A 19,733-nucleotide genomic window follows, 5' to 3' on the forward strand; every position below is an offset into this window, starting at 1 on the left:
TTCGTGTGGAACTGAAGCGACTCGACGAATCGATGTGATCGCGATGTGCGCGGCCAATCAGCGCGCGCGTTCAGCAACGCGACGCATAACTCAGTGGATCAGTGTGCGGGAACGGCGGTGACTGAAGATGTCTCTCCTCTCCTTCACTATGAACGCTGCTTTTCTCCTGTTGTGCGTGAGTCTGTGCGGTCAGTGCGGGAAGATGAAGCTCGGCGTCAGGAGAACATCTGTACAACATCACCATCACGGAACGTAAGTGTCATTTCAACTTATTATTTCAGTTTTCACAGAGTCTAGAGCAGAGGACAACAGGGAAAACTATTATTTACAGGCTGCTTAAAATAAGTTGGCTGTGCTAGTTGTCACAATTACTTCAGTAACTACACGATTTTGTGTACAAAAATGCTTGTGTTTTTATATGTTGGGAGTATTTATCATAAATGTTGGTCTTTAATTAAACATATAAGACTAATTACTATTTGTGCTGGCAGAATAAAGATATTTTTAATGTGTCCTTTTATATTTTTGCTCTTTCATAAACCATTCTTCATCATTTTCTGCATCAAATTGTTTTACAGTATTCAATTTATCAGCTTTCCTGTTGTGAAAACTATAGTATGAAACTGTTTTCTTTTGTTTTTAGTCAATACTTTAATATACTGTATGTTTAGCCTATATAAAAAAGACTTACCTTGAGAAATATTCATAACTAACACCACTAGCCCTATATTATCATTAGTCTAATAAGCATCTGGACACCAAAAGTCAGGAACAAACATTTTACAGACAAGAATTTACTTCATTAATGTCAAAATATTATATGTTGCTTGAGAATCTCTTAATAATAATATTTCTATTAATAACATCCCATTAAAAAAATAATAATAATAAAATAAAAATACTTATTATGATTAAAATCACTGCTAATATATACTAGTGTGCATATAAAAATAATAATCTTTGACTGCACTTAATTCTAGATCTTTATTTGATCACTGTTAAATAGGTCATTTTAGCCTGAGAGCCTGAAGACGGGTTGTTGAATAAGGAAACACCCGTTTGCCTGTGTGTGTAGTGTGTGTGGTGTGTCCGTCTTTCTTTGAGCTTGCGCTGAAGTCCCGAGATGTTCTTTTGCAGTCCACTTTTCAAGAAGGTGTTGGATGAAACCAAGACACATCCGCTGAAGTCAGACCATCTGCTGCGTGTTGATGATCACGACTTCACTATGAGACCAGCATTCGCAGGTAAAATCTGTGTGTGTGTGTGTGTGTGTGTGTGTGTGTGTGTCTTACTGCATGGCATAAAAATCAATGAAAAGTTGTTTAGTCATATAGATTGTCAATTCATACTGATTGTAGACTTTCTTTTTTATGCATAATTTTTCCCTTATTTTTATTGTTTGACATAAATTGGTAACACTTTACAATAAGGTTAATTAGTTAACATTAGTTAATGTATTAACTAACATGAACTAACAATGAACAATGCATATGTAACTATTTATTAATCTTTGTTAATGTTAGTTAATAAAAATCTGGCTGTTCATTGTTTGTTCATGTAAATTCACAGTGCTTTAACTGTTAACAAATACAACCTTTGATTTTAATAACGTATTAGTAAATGTTGAAATTAATATTTACTAAGATTATTAAATGCTGTAGAAGTGTTGTTCATTCTTAGTTCATGTTAACTAAGGTAGTTAACTAATGAACCTTATTGTAAAGTGTTACCCATACATTTTATGAACTTGAGCTAATACAATTAATACTATCATTATACATTTGACCCTACAATAGGACACATTATATACTTCTGAAAGCGATGCTTTGCCAGAATAGCAGATGTGAATATTTTGCCTCATTCTTCCAGATGTGCTGCAGGTCATGCTCATTATTTATATGATATTTATGCCCCACAACTTTCGAGTAATGTCAAACATGTTCTCTTGTTGTATCATCATCAATTATTTATACTTACAATATCATGATGAAAGTTACGAAACATCTCAAGGCTCATATTTGGCCCCAAAATCGCTTAAAGAAAACAAAGCATATTTTAAGACCATTAGGAATTTGGAAAAGTGTTTTCAGGGCACAACTGACACTGTGAACTTACAGACAAAAAACTATTTTAGACTCTTTTAAACCTTTAAATTTGTGTTCTGACAGTGTCCAACAGTGGACATGCATTACAGAAGATCATGTCATTGTTGGTGACATTATTTTCCACCACATACGACAAGTGGCAATTTAATTTGTTTGGTAATAAAATGACTGATTTCAAGTACTAGTGTAAGTCTTTGCTTAGATTATCATAGTTTTAAAGCCATAATAATGAATTTTAAGATTTGGAAACACCCAGGGATGATGTGTAATAAGGTTTGGACCAGTGGCGGCTGCTGGTCTTTCAAAGAGGGGAAGCTCATTTTCGGCCTACATCATAAAAATTGTCCATTTATTTATACGTAAATTCTACGTTCCTTTTCAAGAAAATGCTGTGTGACCCTGTCGTACAACTAGGCGCCTTTTCCAGTGACTTGACCAGTGTCCTCTCAATGGCCAGCAGAGTTAAATATAATTGTATAAATGTAATAATATAATAAAGGTATAAATACTACTACTACTACTACTAATATCTATTTTTAATTATTTTAATCATTATTTTTTAATTATTACTACTAATAATATAAAAAAATATAATAAGTAATAATTAGGGCTGTCAAACGATTAATCGCGATTAATCGCATCCAAAATAAAAGTTTGTTTTTACATAATATATGTGTGTGTACGGTGTATAATTATTTTCTATATATAAATACACACAGATGCATGTATATATTTAAGAAATATTTGCATGTATATACTGTGTATATATATTTATATTATATATAATTTATATTATATATAAATATTTTATGTATAAATAACAAATTTTTCTTAAATATATATGCATGTGTGTGTATTTATATATAGAAAATAATTATACACCGTACACACACATATATTATGTAAACACAAACTTTTATTTTGGATGCGATTAATCGCGATTAATCGTTTGACAGCCCTAGTAATAATATAATAAAGGTATAAATGTATAATTGTGTGAAATGTATTATGAAAATTGGCTAGCAATTTCGACAAGCAAATACCAAGATATAGGTACCAATGCAGCAGTTTGTCTTTCGACTACAGTTGAAAAGTCCGCGATGGGACTGAGCTTGAACAGCTTCAGCGGCAGCGACTTTTTATTGTATGAAATCGCTGTCAATCAAAAGGAGACGCAGCCTTTCGACAGACCCTCCAATCATCACGCAGAAGCGTCCAGGCCAGCCCACTCCTCATTCACTCTCAGAGACGCTGAGCGTCCGGGGCGGGACATAATCGCAGCATTTATCCAATGACCGTCTAGTTTCGAAGCACTGGAAAAACTAAGTCCCGCCCATCCGTAAAACCCCGCTGGACCTCTAGGTTGAAAAATCGTCAATGCAAGTGAATGTGAGAAAATAATTATTTTCTGGTCCCGTTTGAATTGTGCCATGAATGTGAACATATGTTGTCTGTGAATTTTTTATATAATTTTTCATGTTACGAGTTTGACAGTATATTGTATGATTCTTTGGCTAGCAGTTGTGGAAAAGACATAACGAGAAAGACTACATGTCGCCTATGTGACGTCACCCCATAACACATTTCCCCTCCACTTGTCAAATCACAGTGCTAATGCTGCGATAATCTATGGAGACAGATCGAGATGCCTGTGTGTTTTGTACCCAAATGTCACCATTCAAACCAAATGGGCTGTTCTTTCTTCAGATTCCCGTCTGAAAGCAGCGAAGAGTTGTAGTCCACAAAGTGCTCTCACACAAAGTCTAACCCGTATCAAACTTCTACCCGCTAAATTGTAGCATTCTTCACACGAAAAATTATATTAAAAATTCACAGACAACATACACTCACCTAAAGGATTATTAGGAACACCATACTAATACTGTGTTTGACCCCCTTTCGCCTTCAGAACTGCCTTAATTCTACGTGGCATTGATTCAACAAGGTGCTGAAAGCATTCTTTAGAAATGTTGGTCCATATTGATAGGATAGCATCTTGCAGTTGATGGAGATTTGTGGGATGCACATTCAGGTCAGACATGGTCAGAAACAATGCTCAGGTAGGCCGTGGCATTTAAACGATGCCCAATTGGCACTAAGGGGCCTAAAGTGTGCCAAGAAAACATCCCCCACACCATTACACCACCACCACCAGCCTGCACAGTGGTAACAAGGCATGATGGATCCATGTTCTCATTCTGTTTACGCGAAATTCTGACTCTACCATCTGAATGTCTCAACAGAAATCGAGACTCATCAGACCAGGCAACATTTTTCCAGTCTTCAACAGTCCAATTTTGGTGAGCTCGTGCAAATTGTAGCCTCTTTTTCCTATTTGTAGTGGAGATGAGTGGTACCCGGTGGGGTCTTCTGCTGTTGTAGCCCATCCGCCTCAAGGTTGTGCATGTTGTGGCTTCACAAATGCTTTGCTGCATACCTCGGTTGTAACGAGTGGTTATTTCAGTCAAAGTTGCTCTTCTATCAGCTTGAATCAGTCGGCCCATTCTCCTCTGACCTCTAGCATCAACAAGGCATTTTCGCCCACAGGACTGCCGCATACTGGATGTTTTTCCCTTTTCACACCATTCTTTGTAAACCCTAGAAATGGTTGTGCGTGAAAATCCCAGTAACTGAGCAGATTGTGAAATACTCAGACCGGCCCGTCTGGCACCAACAACCATGCCACGCTCAAAATTGCTTAAATCACCTTTCTTTCCCATTCTGACATTCAGTTTGGAGTTCAGGAGATTGTCTTGACCAGGACCACACCCCTAAATGCATTGAAGCAACTGCCATGTGATTGGTTGATTAGATAATTGCATTAATGAGAAATTGAACAGGTGTTCCTAATAATCCTTTAGGTGAGTGTGTGTTCACATTCATGGCAAAATTCAAACGGGACCAGAAAATAATTATTTTCTCCCATTCACTTGCATTGACGATTTTTCAACCTAGAGGTCCAGTGGGGTTAGCGGAAGGGGCGGGACTTACCAGCTCTATAGAAGTCAATGGACGCTGGGCTTCAACAGGGAAGTGCACTGTGACGCTACGGGAATGTATGAGAAGGAAATCGAGTCAGCCAACCTGCTATATGTAACTGATTCTGAACGAACTCGTCTTTGAGATGAACGTTTTCTAACGCATTTTTAGTCAATAAAATGTTAACACAATAGTACATATTTGACCATTAATTTTTTGACATTATAGGGGAAGCCGAGCTTCCCTTGCAGAAATCCCCACTGGTTTGGACAGTGCTACCCTTCATGTCGCATTGAATTATGGTGAAGGTTTTCTTGGTCTCATCTGTAAACATTCAAAACAATCCTTTCCCATGTCACATCTAGGTCACCATCACATAATTTGGCAAAAGCTCTCAGCTACTGACATCTGGAGTGGACACTTCTAATACAAGTCTCATTGTTCCTGCAGAGATTTGAGGCATGACCTCTTCTAGGAAGTTACTCTTCGTGTTAATTGAGTCAGTGGCGCCCACTGGGACGTTCAAGGCTTTTCTAATTTACACATTAGTTTTGCTTCTTATTTCTTCAGAATGCTTCTCTGTCTTCATTATCACAGCAGTCAATTCAATTCAGTTCAAATTCACAACCTGAACATGGATTCCTGTGGGGGTTTTTTCCTGTAAATGTAGTGGTTTCTCAGGAGGGCGATGATAATGCGTATTGGCGAATGCATTGCAAGCTCTGACTCAACTTAGGTTTTGTCTTTAATTCTTGTTGTTTTGTGTGTGCTGGATGTCGTCTACAGCTGACAAACACTGCAGAGCTCCTCAATGTTCACCCATTGTTTACAGAGTTATGGAGCTCTTTGTCTGTAGGGGCAGATACAAGCTCACACATCACTGATCTACTGACATACAGTATTCAAGCCATCTTCATTTATATGGTGCTTTTAACAATGTAGATTGTTCCAAAGCAGCTTTACATTGATAATAGGAAATTAAAGTAAAGTGTTTTGGCTTTATAGCAGCTCTAGAATAAAGTTATTGTCCAGCTAAAGTTAGTTTGATTGATTCACTTCCGTCACAACGATCATTAGTTATTAACTTAGGGGCCGCTAACACGACACCGCTTTAACAGAAAACTCTTCAGTTCTCTCTGCGCAAACTTCAAAAACGCGTACCAGTGAGATAAAGAGTCGATAAAGTTTTAAATATGGATATTTTTCTTACACGAACGCATCGCTTCTCTTCAGAAGGCCTTTATTACCCCCCCAGAGCCTGTGGAGCACTTTTATGATGGATAAATGCACTTTTATGATGGATAGATGCACTTTTATGATGGATAGATGCACTTTTATCATGGATAGATGCACTTTTATGATGGATAAATGCACTTTTATGATGGATAGATGCACTTTTATGATGGATAAATGCACTTTTATGATGGATAGATGCACTTTTATGATGGATAGATGCACTTTTATCATGGATAGATGCACTTTTATGATGGATAGACGCACTTTTATCATGGATAGATGCACTTTTATCATGGATAGATGCACTTTTATGATGGATAAATGCACTTTTATGATGGATAGATGCACTTTTATGATGGATAGATGCACTTTTATCATGGATAGATGCACTTTTATCATGGATAGATGCACTTTTATGATGGATAGATGCACTTTTATGATGGATAGATGCACTTTTATCATGGATAGATGCACTTTTATGATGGATAGATGCACTTTTATGATGGATAGATGCACTTTTATCATGGATAAATGCACTTTTATGATGGATAGATGCACTTTTATGATGGATAGATGCACTTTTATCATGGATAGATGCACTTTTATGATGGATAAATGCACTTTTATGATGGATAGATGCACTTTTATGATGGATAGACGCACTTTTATCATGGATAGATGCACTTTCATGATGGATAGATGCACTTTCATGATGGATAAATGCACTTTTATCATGGATAGATGCACTTTCATGATGGATAGATGCACTTTCATGATGGATAAATGCACTTTTATCATGGATAGATGCACTTTCATGATGGATAAATGCACTTTTATCATGGATAGATGCACTTTCATGATGGATAAATGCACTTTTATCATGGATAGATGCACTTTCATGATTGATAAATGCACTTTTATGATGGATAGACGCACTTTTATCATGGATAGATGCACTTTCATGATGGATAAATGCACTTTTATCATGGATAGATGCACTTTCATGATGGATAAATGCACTTTTATCATGGATAGATGCACTTTCATGATGGATAAATGCACTTTTATGATGGATAGATGCACTTTCATGATTGATAAATGCACTTTTATGATGGATAGACGCACTTTTATCATGGATAGATGCACTTTCATGATGGATAAATGCACTTTTATGATGGATAGATGCACTTTTATGATGGATAGATGCAATTTTATGATGGATAAATGCACTTTTATCATGGATAGATGCACTTTCATGATGGATAAATGCACTTTTATGATGGATAGACGCACTTTTATCATGGATAGATGCACTTTCATGATGGATAAATGCACTTTTATCATGGATAGATGCACTTTTATCATGGATAGATGCATTTTAATGATGGATAGACACTTATGATGGATAGATGCACTTTAATGATGGATAGACGCACTTTTATGATGGATAGATGCACTTTAATGATGGATAGATGCACTTTCATGATGGATAAATGCACTTTTATGATGGATAGGTGCACTTTTATCATGATAGATGCACTTTCATGATGGATAGATGCACTTTTATCATGGATAGATGCACTTTAATGATGGATAGACGCACTTATGATGGATAGACGCACTTTTATCATGGATAGATGCACTTTCATGATGGATAAATGCACTTTTATGATGAATAGGTGCACTTTTATCATGGATAGATGCACTTTCATGATGGATAGACGCACTTTTATGATGGATAGATGCACTTTTATGATGGATAGATGCACTTTTATGATGGATAGATGCACTTTGATGGACTTCAAAAAATATACCCATTGACTGTCATTATAAAGCTTGGAAGAGCCAGGACATTTTTTAATATAACTGATTGTATTCGTCTGAAAGAAGAAAGTCATATACACCTAGGATGACGTCAGGGTGAGTAAATCATGGGCTAATTTTCATTTTTGGTTGAACTATCCCTAGGACCATAGACATAAAATACAAATAGGACTACCAAATTGCCTATCACAGTTTTTGGCAAGTAAATCACGTGATGTGACTCATCCTATTGACCCTGTTCACATTTCTGGGTTTCTCAGAAGTGAAAGGCATCATAGTTGGGTTAACTTCTATAGCAGTGAATAAAAGACTACAAAATGCCACAACAGCGTTTTCACAACTTTCAAAAAGAGTAAAAAAATAGATAATGGCAGTCGGAAGAGAGAAAGTTGTCAACTTTGTCAACACCCTCACAGCAGCGTTAACTAGTTTTTGTGTAATATAATACAAATATGGTGTTATAGGCATAATTATCTTTTATTATGACAGTATGTGGCAACATGTACGTTAAAACCGCATCTTCTGCACTAAACGATGATATTGCAATATTCTATACTCTTACATGTATCTAACGCCACAGTTACTCTCACACTACAGAAGACTGTACATTTTGTATGTATTTTTGTAATTTCAAATACATTTTTTCACAGAAGTATTTTGTATTTTATTTAAATACATTTGATGAGTAAGTATTTGTAATTAAATACTTTTTGATGTATTTGTGCCCATCTCTGTGTGTGTCTAATGCATGCAACAGACAGTCAGCCAACGGGTCGTTGACGTGATGTCTGAGGCTGACACTAGGTGGAGACAGACAAAGAATTACTAAATGCTTTTTTTCACTTTTTTTTGTTGTTGTTGATTGGTACATTTGCTATGTGGCATTATTTCATGTTATGTCTCCATCAAATGAGGGCTTAACATATGGTAAACATTTGACTTTGCAAGATCATATATTATCTTTTTGTTAAAATAGTCGCTTTATCTGAGATCCACACCCTGATGAACACTCTTCTAGCGTAACATGTCAGTGATATTTAATTTTATAATACTATTTAAATGATTAAATGCTTTTTTAATAACTTGAGTGCCTTGGATTTCTTGTTTCATTGCCGTGGGGGTGTAAATAGTTCTTGATTTTTAATAACTCTTTAAATATCAAAATGCACTTTATAAAACCTTTGAAACTAGCACTGTTCTCTTCTTCTCAGGTCCAGCAGTGCCGGTGGGTGTGGATGTACAGGTAGAGAGTTTGGACAGCATCTCAGAAGTAGATATGGTAAGATCTGTGATTGTTATGAATTATTCATTATTATGCAAGGCATATTACATAAACAAACAAACAGACTGTTTTGCATAAATAAAATGTAGCCATAATTTTTTTTTCTTGCGTTTACTTTGCAAATAATAAACTCAGCATTTATGAAACTAATATATAAATACTTTAAAGTTGAAATAATGCATAATTTTTACCCATTACTGTAATGAGAATGTGATTGTTATTCATGTTGAAGTGGGCTTGTAGTCATAAGGGAGATTGCAAAGATTATATATGAATCTCAGCGCTTGTGATTAATATCCCTTCTGAAAGCATCAGAAATGTGTCTAGATATGCTTTTATTTATCATATCAGTGCCGATTACGAGTGAGCGTGGATTTGTTCTTACATAATATGCAATGAGTCACATAGAGGATAATCCATGAGGTTTACCCAGTGACATCACAAGATATCAGCCAATCAGAATGTGCAGTCCATCCGGCTTGATGAAGACTGGTAAAAGTACTGGCATCCCTCAGTAATGCCAACAGATGGTAATATTTCACAAGGATTTAAGCAGTTTGGAAATGCATGTCAACACCTTGCACACATTTTTAGTAACGTTTTATTTTGATGGTCCCTTTTGAACATTCTGTTGACTATAGGTAACTTTGCAACTACATCCCACATAGCAACATTTTAACATCCCAGATCCGGGTCACATCTGGCACACGTGGAAAGATGATCTGGCCCTCATGCAACGTGGAATGACGGCCCTTGGGCGGACCGCTCCTGTTTGCCAGATCTGGGCCACAAGCAGGCCATAGCAATGCCACATGTCAGCCAAGAGCAAAGAAAGAAACCAGAACTGGACCTTATCTGAGCCACAAAATCTGTGTATATTAAATATGGAGCAATTTCAGCCTTAATAAGCCTGTTAAAAAGCAGAATCACTGAAGGAAAGAAGAGAACAGAAAAAGAGACGAGCATGAGATCCAGCAAAATTATAACAATGGGACGTCAAAATGTTGCTATGTGGGTATGTGCCTTTTAGGGATCTGCTATACTGTTATAAAGATCTCACTGAGATATGACTATATGGACCATAAAAGCCTGATGTATCATATATGAATAGTTTCTCAAAGGGGTGATCAAACAAAAAGAACAATGTTTTGACAGAGCCCCAATTAACCCAGGAATGGCTTACTTAAAGCTTACTCTGCATGCTGAGCTGTGATAGGAGAAAGTATGTTCACATTTATTATTGTTAACAAACAAAACAACACACAATGAGCTTGAAAAGTCAATCCCTGTTGTTCTTTTCATACAGGACTTCACCATGACCCTGTACCTGAGACACTACTGGAAGGACGAGCGACTGTCTTTTCCCAGTAAAACCAATAAAAGCATGACTTTTGATGGTCGATTGGTGAAGAAAATCTGGGTTCCTGACGTGTTCTTTGTCCATTCCAAACGATCCTTCATCCACGACACCACCACGGAGAACATCATGATCAGGGTCTACCCCGATGGACACGTGCTCTACAGCCTCAGGTCAGTCTACTCAAGTATACCAACACGAATGCTTGGACACCTGGTCCTGCATGCTTACGCAGCTGTAGCTTTTATTCTGCTGTCACAATCCTGTTTTGAAAGTGTTTTTTCGGTGTGTCAGGGTGACTGTAACTTCAGCATGTAATATGGACTTCAGTCGGTTCCCGCTGGACACGCAGACCTGCACGTTAGAGCTGGAGAGCTGTGAGTGATGTCCACTTCTCCTGACGTTGATGTCCAGTATCACATCTTGGGCCCTATCTCGCACCCAGCGCAATTGACTTTGTACACAGACGCATGTATCATTCCTATTTTGCACCCGCGCACAGCGGACTTTTCCCTCCACAGACGCACGTCGTTAAATTAGAAAATGAACTTGCGCTCCCGGGGGCGGTTCAGCGAAAAGAGGAGGCGTGTTCCGGCGCAAATGTTCCCTGGTGCTATTTTGCACTTCCAGAAAACAATTCCGCCACTGACCAGGAGAAACCGAGTCTAAAGTAGGGCTGCACGATATGAGGAAAAGCTGCGATGTACGATAAGATTGTTTAATATTGCGATGACGATATGACTTGCGATAAATATTCAAATGTGAATGTTAGCTATGCTGTTCCATCTTAGTGCTTTAATAGGTTATTTGCGTGATAGGTCAAACGTTTATTACCTGCCTGGTTCAGATTACACGATTTTAGCGCGATTTTGGCACGATCCGTTTGACGTATGGGTGTTGTGGGGATTCGTAAACGACAACGGGCGTTGGGACGCAAGATTCGATCGTTTCATCTCGTATTGTGTCATAGTGGGCGACAACCTACGTCGCGTCTGCGATGCTTCACGACATCACTTCAGAAAGACTAGCATGTTTAATTTTTTAACGGTCCTCCATGACGGGTTGAGTATGTGAGCGAGAGTGAGTGAGAGGAGAGCGCAACAGTGTGTGTGTGTGTGTTTGTGTGTGCGCGCGAGTGAGTGAGCGAGCGCGAGTGAGTGTGTGTTTGTGTGCTTGAATGTTTGCGAGTGAATGTGTGAGTGTGACGGCACGCGATGACTGGTCGGAAAGCAACGTGTAGTCTGACATGTTTCTTGTCCACAACATGACAAGATTTTAGGAGTCAAAAACGTGGCCTAATCTGACTCCGTGACTATCATAACAGACACAAAAATCTTGTAATCTGAACCAGGCATTATTCATCGTGTCAGGCTGTCTGTTGCGATGTGTTCATCGCGCGAGTTCATATCGCGATGACGATGAAAATTCGATGTATCGTTCAGCCCTAGTCTAAAGTCAGTGGCGCGTTGCACATGTTATTCAGATGCTGAATAACATGGCATAAATAGCATAACAAATGCTATTTTTAGGGCGCATGCTTGGCCATAATGTAGCGTGTGCACAACACACACACACTTTGCTTATCTCATCTACACACAGACACAGCAGTTTTCATTTTTAGAAAACCATACATGATTACAAGGAAAAATATTACCACACGAGGGAAATCATTGTTGTGTCCATGAAGATGTGAAAAAAATAGGCATAATCTAGCTTACACATTTACCCAAATTATCATACGCCTGTTTAACCGAAGCTAATTTGGGTGTGTTTCTCCATCCCCAATGTCACTTCTCTGTGTTTTACGGCCCTGATGAGAACGTCGGCCTCCTCGGCTGTGAACCGCTCCTGGCTAATCCGCCGTTATAATAGCAATCCGCCATGGAACAAGCGCGCCTGCTCTTAAAGCTCTACTCTACTACTTAAAGCCTGCTCTATTTCACGTTACGCCCAAACCACACCTATGAGTAATGAAGCGACTTCAGACCAACCCATTTTAGATTTGCGAGACCCGCCCACAAAGTTACTTGTGTTTCGCGCTTGATACTTGCGTTTCAGTTTGTTAAAATAGGGTCTCCCCTTGAGACTCTGCAAACATTCGTTCATCTGCTGTGTGTCCAGATGCTTACACTGATGAAGACCTGATGCTCTACTGGAAGAGTGGAGATGAATCTCTGAGCACGGATGACAAGATCTCTCTGTCTCAGTTCCTCATTCAGAAGTTCCACACCACCTCCAGACTGGCCTTCTACAGCAGCACAGGTGCACACCCTTATCTTTAGAAGAGTAAACTACTGTTCGGTTTCAGTTTCAGTTGCCTACCAGTGCATAACATGCTGTCGCTTTGCACTCTTATGGTTTATTAGTTTCCCAGACATCTTGGACAAATTGTGTTTGTGTTGCATGCAAATAAAGGTCAAAACTGTTTCATCTGATTTGAATGTTGTTTTAACCTTTTACTGACTTGCATTTAAATCCCTCTTAGTTTTAATTCGGTCATCAGTGGCTTCTTTTTGCATGCACTTTATGGACACACTTATAATGTGATTATGGCTGTGATTAAGTTGGAGCTCATGTAAACAGAATACTGTAAATATGATATTCATAAATACTTATTACCCAGTCAACACGTATGGCCACAATGTGAGGTCACCCCAGCTAGAAATGTTATTGGACGTGGACTCCAACATCGCTCAAATTTTGGTTGAAAATTAAAATTGGATTGACGTCTAAACATTTGATGTCAGACTCCAACATCATTAAACAACTCCACAAACAGCATTACCAGCTTCACTTATTACAAACCAGATTTACTTCTGTCATATGTGTACAAAAGTCCTTATTGAGATTAACAGAGGTTTAGAATGAACCTCATTGGTTCTTGCTGAAGCTCAAACGTGGTGCGTAACACGAGAATGAACCTCACTGGTTAATTTTAAAATATCTTCATTTGAGTTCTGAAGATGAACGAAAGTCTTACAGGTTTTAAACCACACAACGAACGAGAGTAAATGAAAACATAATTTATATTTTTGTGTGAACTATCTCTTTAAGAATTAAGTCAGTCCTTGCTCAGTCTTCAGAGTCAGAATACTTTTCTTTTTCTTTTCATTTTATTCTAACTTCATATCTCCTGCAGGTTGGTACAATCGTCTGTACATCAACTTCACTCTGCGTCGTCACATCTTCTTCTTCCTGCTTCAGACGTACTTTCCCGCCACTCTGATGGTCATGCTGTCATGGGTGTCCTTCTGGATCGACCGACGAGCCGTTCCTGCCAGAGTCTCATTAGGTGAAACCAGTGGGGTTGTAAAACAGTTTTTGTTGATTAACATTGCATCTGACAGTTCTAGATACAAATATTCTCATTTATAATCTTAGAATATTGTGTTACATTCAAGAATAGCCTATTCATTATTTTGGACAGCCAAATATAACAATGCTAACTACAAGCGTAGATTTGAAGGGGACTGGGTTTACTTGTTTCTCCAACCATCCTGGTGTGCAAAGGCTGGGTATTGACACAAATTTCACAATTCGATTCGATTTCGATTCATTAGCTTGAAATTCGATTAGATTTCGATTCGATTCAATATTGATTATTTTGGTTATCTGGTACAATACATGGCAAATTTTCTCAAGGAAAACAAATCTCTTAACTAATTCTGTAAACTATGGGAGTCAGTTGTAGCCTATAGGCTTCATTAGCCTACTATAATATTGAAGGTAAAAATGAACTGATTTGTATACAAACACTTAAATTACACTTTTATTTATTTTTATAATAATAAAGTTATATGAAATATAAACATTTAAATGGTGGCTGCCACAAAAACCTGCCATATTTATTCAGACATGCATTAAAAATGGAAGAACATTAAAAATGATAATGAATATGTAATATGGTGCATATATTTAGCAAAATGCTCCTCTCTAAAGTTAATTTTTCTCGCTGACTAACGAGTTTATGGTCACTGGATGTGGTTTTTCTGAGGTAAATGTGACTTTACATGACAAGCTGATTTACTGACGTCTTTCCAAGGATGAAACACTGATTGAGCGATTCCATGTCACATGATACAGATTTCGATAAGTTGTACTCTACCTTTTAACACACTTTCAGATGCTCACTGGTGTTATTAATGTGGAAGAGAAGATCATGTGCTTCTCTTGAGCGATCTCACGCCACAGCGCCAAAACGGTTTATGTTTTTGAATTTCGTAAGAAAATGGCCGTAATTTGAAATCTGAGACTTTGTTTCATATCAGTTGAAACGAAGCACAAAGATTATTGTGATTTATTGGATGGGATGCGCGCTACAATGTTACATTCATTCATCAACTGAAAACAGGATGACTAATCGATTCTTGGGATTTAAGAATCGACATCGGTTCGTAAAAATGAGAATCGATTAAAATCGAGAAATCGATATTTTTTACCCAGCCCTAGCAAAGAGTGTTTATTATTTGGTCTGTATTTGAATCAAGGTTGAAACCTATGAAGCATGAGATCTCAGTAAATTAATCAATGACTGCTTTCTGAGACTTAAGCTTCATGCAGATGATGTTGAACTTTTAATGTGTGCTCATTAAAGTATTGACAGTGGACAAATACAAAGTTTCAGAAATACAAATGAAATGAACTGCAACAGTCTGACATTGCAACTGTTACAGCCATTGCATGTTAAAGGGTTAGTTCACCCAAACATAACATTTATGTCATTAATTACTCACCCTCATGTCGTTTCAAACCCATAAGACCTTCGTTCATCTTCGAAACACAATTAAGATATGTTTGATGAAACACACGACACATGTGTGTGATGCTGACTCAGGAGCCGGCCAATAATGAGTTCTGACGTAGAACCAGTTTACACTACGTGACCAGTGTAGGAGAATGATGTGGAAGAGAAGAGAGTGCTGAATAAAGTCGTTATTTGTAGGGGGGGTTTTGCGCGCAAAAAGTATTCTCGTCACTTCATAACATTAAAATTGAGCCACTGTAGTCACATGGACTATTTTAACGATGTCTTTACTACCTTTCTGAGCCTTGAAAGTGATAATAACATTGCAGTCTATGGAGGGAAAGAAAGCTCTCGGATTTCATCAAAATTATCTTAGTTTGTGTTCCGAAGATTAACGATAGTCTTACGTGTTTGGAACGACATGAGGGTGAATAATTAATGACAGAAATCTAATTTTTGGGTGAACTATCCCTTAAACATGCAATAAAACATGCCACAGTGCAGACGAAAGAAAGAAAAAAACACAAAATGCAAAATGTGTAGTTGGTGTGGAGATGAAATAGAGACACACTACTTGTGGGAGAATTTGACTGTGAATGTTTCCTGTAGGCATTACGACGGTGCTCACCATGTCCACCATCATCACTGGAGTGAACGCCTCCATGCCCAGAGTCTCCTACATCAAAGCCGTGGACATTTACCTGTGGGTCAGCTTCGTCTTCGTCTTTTTATCGGTACTCGAGTATGCTGCCGTAAACTACTTGACCACAGTGCATGATGGGAAGGATCGCAAGTTAAGAGAGAAGGTAAATACACAAATGATTTTCAGATCATTTTTATCCTTATTTAATCTCCTCTATTACTTGCCTTTATTATTAACCTTTTTTTTTGTCATATTTATTATGTTGGCTTGACAAAACATATTGTTGGTAACCCCCAAGATTTACAACATTTACATTTATTAATAGGAAAATCGGTGCGCTATAGTTTTATCTCTCCACACTGGATGCCGTTTTACAAATGTGGAAATGATCAGAAAGAAGTTAACACACAACCTCTTATTTATACGGTAACACTTGACCTGGCTACTTGGACTAGTAAAATGATTAGTCAGCCAAGCCCTAATTGATATAAATGTATACATATTTTCAAATTTTACACCTGTTTCTGCCATAATAATGGAAGTTTATAATTTAGAAGTTTACATGATTTAGTTATCTTTCTTCTTTTTCTTCTTACTCGCTGTATTTAAGTGGTGACATAATATTATTTTTGTAAACAGTTTCTGTAAATAAGTCTATTTTTAACTCTTTTCCCGCCAGCATAAAAAAAAAAAAAAAAGTTTCTTTGATCATTTTCACAAAAATTGCATGGCCCCCAGAATATTTTGTTGTATGAATATCTAAACATGCAATATATATATAAAGAACAGATCCTCTGCTTTAAAAAAGATTATTCTATCTTCATGCATTCCTTTTAAATCAACACTTAAATGTGGGTAAGTTTCATAAAAAAGCAACATTTTGAGCAAAAATCATGTTTATGTCAAAGACATATGTGCATAAGCAATACTTTTATCGCTCGTTTCTGCGTCCTCTTCACGTGTGTTTGGATCCGGAGTCTCAGTACTCTTTCAGAAGATGCGTAAGATGTTATCCCGAATGTATAACAAGGAAAATGTGTATTGCCAGAAAATTCTGTCAATGGCGGGAACAGAGTTAAAATGCATGCACATTACCTTTGTGGTTATAGTTACCTTATGGAGCTTAGCAGTGATCAAAAAAAAAATTACAAATCAACTTTTGGATTGATCCTTTGGTTTCACTTTATTTTGATGGTCCCTTTAACGCATTCTGTTGACTATAAGTAACTTTGCAGCCACATGTCTACTAACTCATGTTGAATGTTCAAAAGAGACAATCAAAATAAAGTGTTACCGATCCTTTTTTGTAAGTTCAATAATCAATCATTTGGCCATATCTCACCCGGGTGGAAGGAGAAAAACACTGACATTCTATATTTGGATGGCTATAAAATCACATGCCTTTCCCTTTTAAATGTTGAAAATACATTACTTCCCATGATAAAGAGTTACTGTATGCATAAGGGCTCAAGTGACAAATATCCATATAGCAATGTCCTCACAACTGCCAAGCAACCCGTCAGACTATAGCAAGGCCTGGTGAACGTGATCCCACCAAGTACCACATGTTCCTGGATCAACATCTTTGTTGATCCTGGAACAACTTTCCAATCAACCAATCAGATTTGAGGAACAAGTTTACAGTTTATGTCAAGTTTAGTCTTAAACCAGGGTGAGGTGCTTCAACATCAGTGTTATTCACCTATCATTTCCCTCTGATTTTAGGGAACAGTTTGGGCAGGGTTAGGTTTAGGGGTAGGGATAGGGTTAGGACTAAATATGTTGATCCAGGAACATGTCTTACTTGGAAAAATCACAGTGACCAGCAAGGCCTATATCACTTCAGATTTCAAATCTCTTTTTTTTGGTTTTCAGGAGTTTGTGAAGCCGATTTTCAAAGTTTGTCTTACAGTACTTTCCTCTTGTTGAAAGTTACATGTACCTTTAGGTAATATTAGGTGGGCTACCTGTTTGTCTTATTCAAGCCTAAATTAAATAAGCCGTATCTTAGCCAAGATAAAAGTTTTCTAAATGGTAATGAAGTGTTTGTGTTTATCCATTTTAGCCTTTACCCTGCACATGTGACATATCTCACACAAGGACTATGTTGCTCGATGACGCGTACAGTAAGTCTGATGCCAATGGCCTGGCTGGATATACCCAGGCTCCCGTCTCCTCTGAGGATAAACAGGAACACATGGTGGTGTGCCTGTCTTTGGCGAATGAGGCCACAGCAGCCAAAAAGAAGACCCTCAGAGGCTTCCGTATCATCCAAAACACTCACGCCATTGATGCCTACTCTCGCATGATCTTCCCAGGGGCCTTTATATTCTTCAATCTCATCTATTGGTCTGTGTACTGCTGAGTTGCCTTGCAAAGGGATTGTTGTTGGAGCATATTATACTGCTTATATATTAACGAAAGTAAAAGAAAATTGGTTTTTGCCATTGATTGAAAGTAAAGAGAAAACATGATATGATGCAGGCCGGATTCGAATCCAGCACAAGTGTCCTGCATTGATCTTGAGGACATGTACAAGCAGCTCTCAGATGTAGGATACAACAGGGCTAAAGATGCACTGGAGTTAAAGGGGTGGTTGAGTATGATTTGACTTTTCTAACTTTAGTTAGTGTGTAATGTTGCTGTTTGAGCATAAACAACATCTGCAAAGTTACAACGCTCAAAGTTCAAAGCAAAGGGAGATATTTGCTTTTAAAGAAATTGTTTTTTAAGGACTACAACAAACGGCTGGTAGAGACTACACCACATTCCTCCCGGGTTAGTGACATCACTAACCCTAGAATTTACATAAACCCCGCCCCCGGGAACACGCAGTCCATGTTGAGAAGAGGACGAGTTGTTGTAGTCGAGCTCATTTGTGAGTCAGCTCAAACTGTAGCGTCCGTCTTTTCACATGCAATAGAAAGTCACTCTGTGTGCATCTCACAATAGTTCCTATATGAGCGATTTATAGATTATCATGACAGAATATGCTAATTGAAGATAGTTAACTCCACATCAGCAACATAAATTCATCAACTAACCATTCAGAAACGTCCTGTTGCTTCTACATGTTGTCACTTCTTCTTGAGTCTCTCCATTTTTGTCTGACTCCGTTTAAACATAAAAGGCAGAACAGTTTCTGTCATTTTAGTGTGTGTCTGTGTGAGGTAATCGGAGCTGCTAACACACGAGCTCTTGAAGCTCCGCCCCCTGTGCCGGGAGCAGCAGCTCATTTGCATTTAAAGGGCCAGACACAAAACGGTGTGTTTTTGCTCACCCTCAAAAAGTGACAACTTTAACATGCTATATAAAAATATCTGTGCGGTATTTTGAGCTAAAACTTCACACACACACACACACACACTCTGGGGACATCAGAGATTTATTTTACATCTTGTGAAAAGGGCATTATACCACCCCTTTAAAGGAGATTGCAGAGCCATACAGTATGCCGGCTGTCTCATGTCGACGATTGCCTAATCCGCCCTATCACTAACCCTGGCCTTAATGAGGCTATAATCTCCACACTAGTCTGAGACGGCTGTCTCTCCTCTAAACCA

At 37.9% G+C, this 19,733-nt stretch overlaps 2 protein-coding genes across 4 annotated transcripts in view; one reads left to right on the top strand and one right to left on the bottom strand.

The window, feature by feature from the left end:
• The window catches only part of LOC307168033 (snake venom 5'-nucleotidase-like), a 475,297-nt gene that overhangs the window by 184,364 nt on the left and 271,200 nt on the right, over positions 1-19,733 (bottom strand). The window lies entirely within an intron of this gene.
• On the top strand, positions 30-18,707 carry gabrr2b (gamma-aminobutyric acid type A receptor subunit rho2b). Of its 2 annotated transcripts, XM_079887601.1 has the most exons (9): positions 30-252; positions 1,138-1,244; positions 9,356-9,423; positions 10,733-10,956; positions 11,078-11,160; positions 12,905-13,045; positions 13,923-14,075; positions 16,137-16,333; positions 18,236-18,707. In XM_079887601.1, the coding sequence occupies exons 1-9, from the start codon at positions 128-130 to the stop codon at positions 18,533-18,535; spliced, it is 1,398 nt and encodes a 465-aa protein (XP_079743727.1). In that variant the 5' UTR covers positions 30-127; the 3' UTR covers positions 18,536-18,707. The 2 variants fall into 2 exon arrangements, with proteins under 2 accessions (XP_079743727.1, XP_079743728.1); XM_079887602.1 differs by lacking the exon at positions 12,905-13,045.

Source organism: Squalius cephalus, assembly GCF_949319135.1.
Source record: "Squalius cephalus genome assembly, chromosome: 12".
Classification (NCBI taxonomy): Eukaryota; Metazoa; Chordata; class Actinopteri; order Cypriniformes; family Leuciscidae; genus Squalius; species Squalius cephalus.